Genomic DNA, 9,096 nt, shown 5'->3' on the forward strand with positions numbered 1-9,096 from the left:
TTTGGATGAACTTGAGAAGATTGTGGTTTTTGTGAACTATGCATGTTGATTTAGCACCCTGTTTGATCAAAGTAATTCTAGTTTTAGTTTTAGGGTGTGTTTGGGCGAAAGTAGATGGAGCTTATAGCTGGAGCTGGAGCTTATTTTTGAAGCTGGTAGCTGAAGCTTATTATTTTTTATAAATGTTTGGTAAACTAGCTGGAGCTTATTTTTCAGTTCATAAGCTTTACTTTTTTTTCATAAGCTACTACAAGTAAAGAGCTTATGATTTTCATAAGCTCTACTTTTTTTGACTACCAAACGAAGCTTTTGACTTGGAGCTTATTAAAATCATAAGCTCAAGCTTCCATAAGCTCCAATAAGCTACACGCCAAACACACCCTTAAGAAAATATAAAAACAATTAATTAAATATAAATTGGCAAAATGACGGAAAAGGGGAATGAATGCGAATGCAAGCACAAACAAAAATTATTATACTAGTGTTACTGGTCTTGCAACCCCAAAGCCATAGGCATGACATGAGCAGGTTTAGTAAATCTATTTTGAAGCGTGCAAAATAATTTATACTAATTTCAATTTTACTCGATTAGAAATGAACAAAACAAACATTTTCCTTGTTTATGGTCTTAATAAATGATCACAAATTTCCCCTTTTTGGTATTACTACAGTTTCCACTTCTCTTAAGTTAGTTATAAATTCTATCTGCTTCATAACCCCGTTTGGCTATGCATCATCTTCCCATGTTCCAACTTAACAGTTTTTAATCTCGGTAGATTTTACTCCAAATCGAGAATTGCATTGATGCAAGTTAACCATCGAAAATGATCTCATGGAAGAAAGATTCTGCGTTTTTAGTAATTGCTTGCTGAGTTGCGGTTGTGAGGTTTGTCTGTTTGAATTTGGACCCTCATTTTCCGAAGCAACGCGCAATGTAGTGGTTGTCGGTTTCTTTGTTATACGTCCTGTGTTGATATTCGATAGGTTGAAACCACGGTTCTTGTTCTTAGTTGATAGTAAAGTCGATGCCAGAAGATTTCTTCGCTTTCTTGTGTACGCGTTTTCTGGTTTCGCAATGTCTTTAATTGATGGTGTTGATGAAGGCCATACATCAGCTAAACAAGTAAATGATTTCGATTTCCCACTGTAAAATGTAGAAATTCCTCTCCTGTGAAATGAAAGTTTTTAAACATATTTCCAAGATATCTAAAATTCCACAGGAAAATGAAAACTCCTCTATATTTATGAACTCTATTTCATATTTTTTATATATATTCTCTCTCTTATAAAGCTGTAATCTTTAAACATTTTAAAGCATATATTAATGAGTTAGAAATAAAGAACTAAAAAGACACAAAAACTAGAAAAGAATACTCATTTGATAATTCATACAGAGTATGTTATTAGACTAGTCCACATGTTTATGTTTATATTGATTAATGTAAACTGTGTACAAGTTATTTGGAAGGAAGAATATTATTATTTGGATATACGTGATCTAATCTGGTTATTCTTTGATCATTCTTGACCCTTTCACTTCAAGAAAGGGTGCTAGTAAGGTTTGAATCTAAAACTTTTTAGAGCATATCAGTATGTTAACCACTAAAGCATTTTGTGATGATACACCAAATGATGGCTTTGTGATCATACATTAATATCTACATCCAATGTCATTCCCTTGAAAGTAACTCTAGTCGGTGACAAATTTTAGAGTTGTGATCCAAATTGGACCAGCAAATTGTTAGGTAGACTACATGTGAAGCCATGATCCATACAATGTATTATATAAACCTACCCAAACAAGAAAAGATGCATTTGTACACATATATATAAAATAAACCACACAACATGCCCAATCAATGCTATGCTAAACTTTCTTTTGGGTCTAAATACTTACCCCACTCGTTATCTTTTTCATTATATATCTTATCCTTTATCCTTTACTTTATCAAACATTATTATATTATTTTTTTATAATAATAATAAACAAAAAGTAGGATAACATAAATTCCACAAGGTCCCCTTATGGGAATATACCATTATCATATACCCCATATATAATTTTGTCCTTTAATAAGATAAATAAAAAGAGTTGATTTGTCAAGTAATATATGTTATCACAAAATTTTAGGCCTCCTTTATGGAATATGCCACTATCATAAACTGTAGTACATAGTTTTGAATTTGAATATTTAAGTATACTCCGTATAATAATATAATGCTTATATATTAAATTAAAAATGTGTCATCATAATTATTTTTGCAATGTTATACGTATATAAATAAAAATGCATGTTTATAATTTTGACATGTCTAGTAATTGTAGGTTTATGAAAAGTTATTTTTGATTATAGTATGTTGTTATCTTGTACTAGTGTCTTAGATAAAACTAGTGTTCGAACCCTCGCTTCGCGCCGGGGTTCGGTTTTCAATGTATTATATTGCGTTTAGTTTGTAAAATTATTCTGTGGCTAACGATGATATCGTTGAAACGCAACTCGAGTCGAACTAAAAGGTATAATCCGTGAAAGATTTAAATGTTATTTTAAATTAACAATATATGTACATCTCCGCGTTTCACTATGGAATTGTCGACTTTTAAAAATTTAACGCAAAATCGACGTGTATGAAAAGTACCTCAAATATTTAGTGTTTTCTAAAAAGTGTTTGATTTGCGTATAGTTGGTGACAGTGTGCTCCTAAAATTGTTTCGAGTTTAACGATGGTGCCAGAAAAATTTAACTCGGTTCGTGCGAGAAGATATGGCCCGTTGAATATTTGGGTGTAGTTTTTTTAAATTTTTTTATGAAAATGAGTATTTGACACTTTACCCCCTGTTTGGGGAGTCGATTTTAATATTTGAACAAACTATGGGGGCTTTTTTTTTAAAAAAAAGTTGGAAAATGGGGGAAAAAAGTGAAAGAACGAAAGCACCCCTGCCCTGGTGACTATTAATCGCTTTTGTCTATTAGGTAGTATATAGAGTATGTAATCGATTTATAATGAATGAGAAGTTTAATGGTTAAAGTGTAAAATGTTAAAAGTTTGTGATAAGTTTGTAAAAAACCATAAAGGTAACTACTATATTTTTTTTGGGGGCTAAAATGTAAGTAAATAAAAGAGTGGGGTGGTTTGTGAAACTTGTGAGATTACTATTCACTTGTTCTATGCCTTTTAGATATAAGGTATAATATAATTATTTTTAGTACGGAGTATTAAACTATTATAAATCCAACTTTATATATATGAAAAAAATATAATTATATAGAACTCCACATAAACCTAGCCACCTACATAAAAAAACAAGGTAGCACACATGGTTGGAATATAGTTCAAATATTCGGTGCCAAAATGTTGACTTCTAATTAATTACAAAATTAACAAGTGCGTTTGATCATGTCAAAGTGTTTAAGTAATGTCAAAATCGAAATTTACATCATAATGTAAATGAATAAACAAATACGGAGTCAAGTTTTGTTTATTCAGTCTATATGTAAGAAAGACAATATTTTCATTCATATGTATGTATGCAGAGCATTGTATCTTATTAGGATCCAACTAAAAGTGACTGAATTTTGTAAATGAATTTAATTGAAGATTAAATTAGATAGAATACTACCTACATTCTGGAAGATAATATACCCAAATCATTCACCAGACTATTTTCCTAATTTTCATCCTCAGACAATGAAATTATGTAATTAAATTGTTGCAAATCAAATCAAAGACCTAATGTATTGGCGGTATCGATGTCACCCTTACAACCAAGATTGAGGGTTCGAGTTCTGCCTAGAACATTTTGTGGTATATATGTTACTGTTAGTTCTTTAAAAAATAAAATGGTTGCTAAAAAAGTAAAAATTGACATGGATCAAATAATAATATAAAGAGAAAACATACAAACCTTACTGGAAGTGCTTCTTCAAGAGCTTGAATCGCATCATCAATACTTCCATTACTAATTTTATTATTCATCATGAATTTATTGTGATCATTTTTGTAACAACTTTGAGCATCTGCTTCATATTCTTCATTACTATTTTCTTCGTCGCTATTGTCACCTATAGACGAAGAAGTAGTAGATGAATTACATTCTTCGTTTATGATCTTCATGAATGATGTTGTTCTCACGTTTTCGTGATTCGATATTTTTGATGATTTGTGAGGAAATTGCAATATCTGATAATGATCACCAACCGCATTTGAATCCATTTCTTGTAAATTAAGTTTCATGGATGAAGTTCTATTAATTGGTGTTGGATTTTATAGAAATTGTAATGGATGGGTACAACTGTGGGCGCCCAAGGATAGATATGGCAATCAGTGTGTGTTATGAATGTATCTTTATTGATACAGATAAGCTGTGTGAGTGCTTTTCTTTATCTCCCATCTTGTATATATATTTTATTATTTTTTATTTTTTTACGAAAAAACAAAAACTTTACACCTAAATCTTTTTTCTCGGAAGAAGAAAAACAAGATACAAATAGAAAAACGCGGACGTGTTAGTGTTCATGCATATTTTTTCCAAGGGAAAACCTACACACGAGCATCAATGCGAAAGGGTTTTTTTAGGCGTCAACGTCGTTGATCTCCGGTCCGGTTACCGTGAATAACCCGTACCCGTGATGATGATCTCGGGAGGGTGGCCAACGAATTGCCCGCCGGTCGATAGTCGGACCCTATCGACGGCAAAGGGAGAAAAAACCCTACAAGACCCGTAGGTAAAAACCCTAGTGTTGCGATCGTGAAGACGATCGTGGAGAAGATCCGGCGATGGAAGCCGTATGCGTTGCGGACTTGCGGTGGCGGCGTTGCGGTGTGGTCGAATGACCGTATGAGGTGTGTTTTGTGTAGGGAGAGAACCCTATATTTATAGGGGAAAGACTAGGGTTAAGGGATAATTAGGGTTTATAGCTTATGGGCCAAGCGTAAATGTAACCCTAATGGACCGTACCCGATCAAGTCCCCCCAGTTCGGTATGATATCTTTTGTTAAGTATCGTATCGAATTCTCCATTGCAATACAGTAAAAACAAAACAAGTGTGCGCAATAGCTATGCGGTAGATACGCGGACAGCCTGCGGAAAACCAATTCCACATGAGGCTGCGCAAATTGCGCGGTTAGCTGTGCGGAAAACCAATTTCGTTTGAAGCTGCGCGTTTGCTGCACGAAGGCTATGCGGAAAACCAATTCCGCATATGTGTGCGTGAAAGATTGATGATAGTTGCGCCTACTGTTTTCTTAAAACCGCATACAAATAAACAATTCAACAAGATAAAAAACAAACCTTTTCAAACCCGAACGATAGATGGTAGAAACACGAGTCATAATGCATCGTGCCCCACGGTGGGCGCCAAATGTTCATGCATATTTTTTCCAAGGGAAAACCTACACACGAGCATCAATGCGAAAGGGTTTTTTTAGGCGTCAACGTCGTTGATCTCCGGTCTGGTTACCGTGAATAACCCGTACCCGTGATGATGATCTCGGGAGGGTGGCCAACGAATTGCCCGCCGGTCGATAGTCGGACCCTATCGACGGCAAAGGGAGAAAAAACCCTACAAGACCCGTAGGTAAAAACCCTAGTGTTGCGATCGTGAAGACGATCGTGGAGAAGATCCGGCGATGGAAGCCGTATGCGTTGCGGACTTGCGGTGGCGGCGTTGCGGTGTGGTCGAATGACCGTATGAGGTGTGTTTTGTGTAGGGAGAGAACCCTATATTTATAGGGGAAAGACTAGGGTTAAGGGATAATTAGGGTTTATAGCTTATGGGCCAAGCGTAAATGTAACCCTAATGGACCGTACCCGATCAGTTAGAAAGCAGCAAATTAATCCTAATGACATAACCTGAACTAACACTAACTAAACCCGAGTCTTGTCACGACATAAAACTAAAGACATGGAAATGAATGAAAATAAATAAACAACCCGACGAAAATGATATCTTATAATTAACAAAACCAAACCCCACTAACCGACAACGTCATCCTCAAATCTATTTTGGGAGACGACAAAGGGACCTTATCATCGATATTGTTAATGTCGACATTATTACATGCACTAGCCTTGAACGAAAAAGTCAAACCGTTACCGGTACCGTCACTGGTGGTAGATCCCAACGAAAGGGGATTCAGATAGCTCTTTTTAAACTCATCAAAGAAACCCCCCTTTTCCTAACAAACATCACGAACCCGAACTCCCGTAAGACCACTTACAAGACCCGACCTCTTGAGCATCTTATATATATGTAGTTCTTATCCACAATTATTTATTACGGAGTATTTATTTATATTTATTTATTGCTAGAAAAAACCGGTTGTAATTTGATAATCCCGAATAAATCTTTAAATCGTCTAAACACTTTCGCCGTACAATATTTCGACCTTATACATTGTCTTATGGGTGAACGAAATCTTTAAATGGAATAAGACATAGGAAACAACTCTGATATAAGGCAATTGATATTGGATTCAAGAATAAAGAGTTATGTGTGTAACAACCCAACCCGTTTTTCCCAAACTGAATATGCGAAAATAATTTTTTTTTTTTAAAAAACAGTAGAGTGCGCGGCGCGCACAAGCCCCAACAGCTTCTGTCCGGAATTGCAATTTTTCAAATAAAGATCTCCCACTTCCCGACTTATTTAGACGAAACGCTTTTCACCACAAGTTCATATATGTAAAACTAACACGAATCAATCATAAAACAAGTTTTACAAAACGGGGCCCACATCGGTCGTTTTACGAGTTTCGTACAAATCATGAGTTTCGACCACATTAGTTTAATTTCCAAACGACACTATGAGCATGGTGTTTGGGGGTTAAACTACCCAAATCTCGGTCAAACTCCAAAAGCTATCACATTCCAAAAGCGTCCCCTAAACAACAAGCGGGATCTCTAATCCAATCGAATGCCCTTACCCTTGTCAACGCCGGAGCCTATAAAAAGATAAACAATGAGAGGGTAAGCACGGCTTAGTGAATGCAATAATTATACATATACATATATAATATACCTACTTGCATACACTTACAAACACCGTACTAATCGTTAGCAATCACAATTAGCATACAAACTCCAAGTATAAGCTAATAACCTCCAAATACCGCAACTAGCATAATCAATAGCATATTCACCAAAATAATATATTATGCTATACAACAACTCATACACAAGCTATATGGTTAACCATACAAACGTCATGGTGCTACCGGCTCCGTGGTTCACACCATACATAATGCTATGACGCTACTGGCTCCGTGGTTCACGTCACTACGCATTCGAGTCATACTCTTTTATAGTGCTACCGGCTCCGTGGTTCACACTTCGGTGCTACCGGCTCCGTGGTTCACACCTAATTTTTATAGTGCTACCGGCTCCGTGGTTCACACTTTGATGCTACCGGCTCCGTGGTTCACATCACAACACATGCACCATGATGCTACCGGCTCCGTGGTTCACATCATAGTACACTCGCACACACTATGGCACTTCCGGCTCCGTGGGTCATACCATAGCATACAAATAAATACATCATATACATACATGTATAATTACTCCACTCACCTTAACAATTTGGTGACGATTTTATAACTCCGCAAGCTTCAAAGCAAAGTACCTAATATAATAAGTACTCCATTAACACACAAACTAGTTGGACTAAATGCCAACAATTTACAAATGTGCATTCAATGACTTAATTGCATTAAATGCCCCATTTACCAAAACTGTCATTTAAGGTCAAGACCCATCATAAATTACTAAAAGCTAGTGATTAAGGTCCAACAACACCGATTTACACAAACTTAGGACATTTCACACTCCTCTTGCCCAACTAGGTCAACAATTACCCATTTAATCACTTTAATGTCAACACACCCATTTCGGGTCTTCCACAAACCCACCTAACACCCATTTACTTTAATAACTAGGTGTGCTAGTAAGTAACTAACCAATTATGACTCATAAACACCAATTAACACTTTGAAAACCCTATGCTAGTTATTATTGAGTCCTCATGACTCGATCTTACCCAAGAACACCCAAAATCACTAAATATGGGTTTTATGTTTATCACTAACCCAAACCCTAACCCTTACACCAATTAAAATAAGGAAATCAAAGTTAGGACATACCACCACAATCAAAATGTAGCTAAGGGCTAGATGAACAACTTTAATACTTGAGCTTTAACCTGGATCAAGCTTCTTCCTCCTAGATTCAAGCTTTCTCTCTCTTAAAGGGTTTCTCACTCTAGAAATTGAATTGGAGAGATGATGGTGTTGGTGGTTGTGTTGAATGTGTTTCAACCACCACAAAACTGGCCAATAATGAACTAAACCCGGCCTCAAGTGAAAGGAGAATATTGCCCTCCATTTAACCTTTTATTAAAAAGTAGAAAACTGGCCCAGGAGCAGTGCGCGGCGCGCACGAGTGTTCTGAACAGATTCTGCCCCAGTTTAAATACACACTGCACCCCACACTATATGTACCCTGTTTACACTGCTGTATAATAATTAATCGGGTCTTACAACTCTCCCCCACTTGAATCGGAGCGCGTCCTCGTTATCCAAGCCGCATGACAAGAGGGAAGATAAACTAACATAAACTCTTCGAGCTCCCAAGTAAACTCGGAACCTTTACTTCGACGCCATTGAACTTTAAAAGTTCTCACCTCTTTATTTCTCAATCTTTTAACCTTCTCATCGAGTATAGCAATCGGCTCCTAAATATACTCTAACTTATTGTTTAGCTCAATCTCGTCTAATGGCACCCATGATGAATCATCCGCAAGACACTTACGGAGATGGGAAACATGGAATGTATTATGGATCCCCGCAAGCTCTTCGGGTAATTCCAAACGATACGCGACTTCACCAACACGAGCTAAAACCTTAAATGGGCCAATAAACCAAGGAGCTAACTTTCCCCGTTTTCGAAACCGAATAACACCTTTCCATGGCGAAACTTTAAGCATCACCATGTCACCCTCTTGGAACTCAATTTGTCGTCTTTGCTTATCGGCATAAGATTTTTGTCTATCTTGGGCCTTTTTCAAATGAGTCCGAATCATTTCAATCTTGCTATTCGTC

General features: G+C 36.4%; 1 protein-coding gene across 1 annotated transcript; it reads right to left on the bottom strand.

Moving 5' to 3' along the window:
* Positions 1-456: 456 nt before the first annotated feature.
* Positions 457-4,341, bottom strand: LOC139898237 (uncharacterized). The gene is made up of 2 exons (XM_071880971.1): positions 3,905-4,341; positions 457-1,168 (listed from the first exon to the last, which is right to left on the bottom strand). The coding sequence occupies exons 1-2, from the start codon at positions 4,231-4,233 to the stop codon at positions 754-756; spliced, it is 744 nt and encodes a 247-aa protein (XP_071737072.1). The 5' UTR covers positions 4,234-4,341; the 3' UTR covers positions 457-753.
* Between the last annotated feature and the right edge of the window lie 4,755 nt (positions 4,342-9,096).

The sequence above is a fragment of the Rutidosis leptorrhynchoides genome, chromosome 3, assembly GCF_046630445.1.
Source record: "Rutidosis leptorrhynchoides isolate AG116_Rl617_1_P2 chromosome 3, CSIRO_AGI_Rlap_v1, whole genome shotgun sequence".
Lineage (NCBI taxonomy): Eukaryota > Viridiplantae > Streptophyta > Magnoliopsida > Asterales > Asteraceae > Rutidosis > Rutidosis leptorrhynchoides.

Excerpts from the sequence above, each read along its gene's own strand:
- LOC139898237 (XM_071880971.1), bottom strand. The coding sequence starts at position 4,233 with ATGAAACTTAATTTACAAGAAATGGATTCAAATGCGGTTGGTGATCAT. Across the intron at positions 1,169-3,904 it reads GAAGAAGCACTTCCAGTAAG|GAGAGGAATTTCTACATTTT; the intron begins GTTTGTATGTTT and ends TTCATTTCACAG.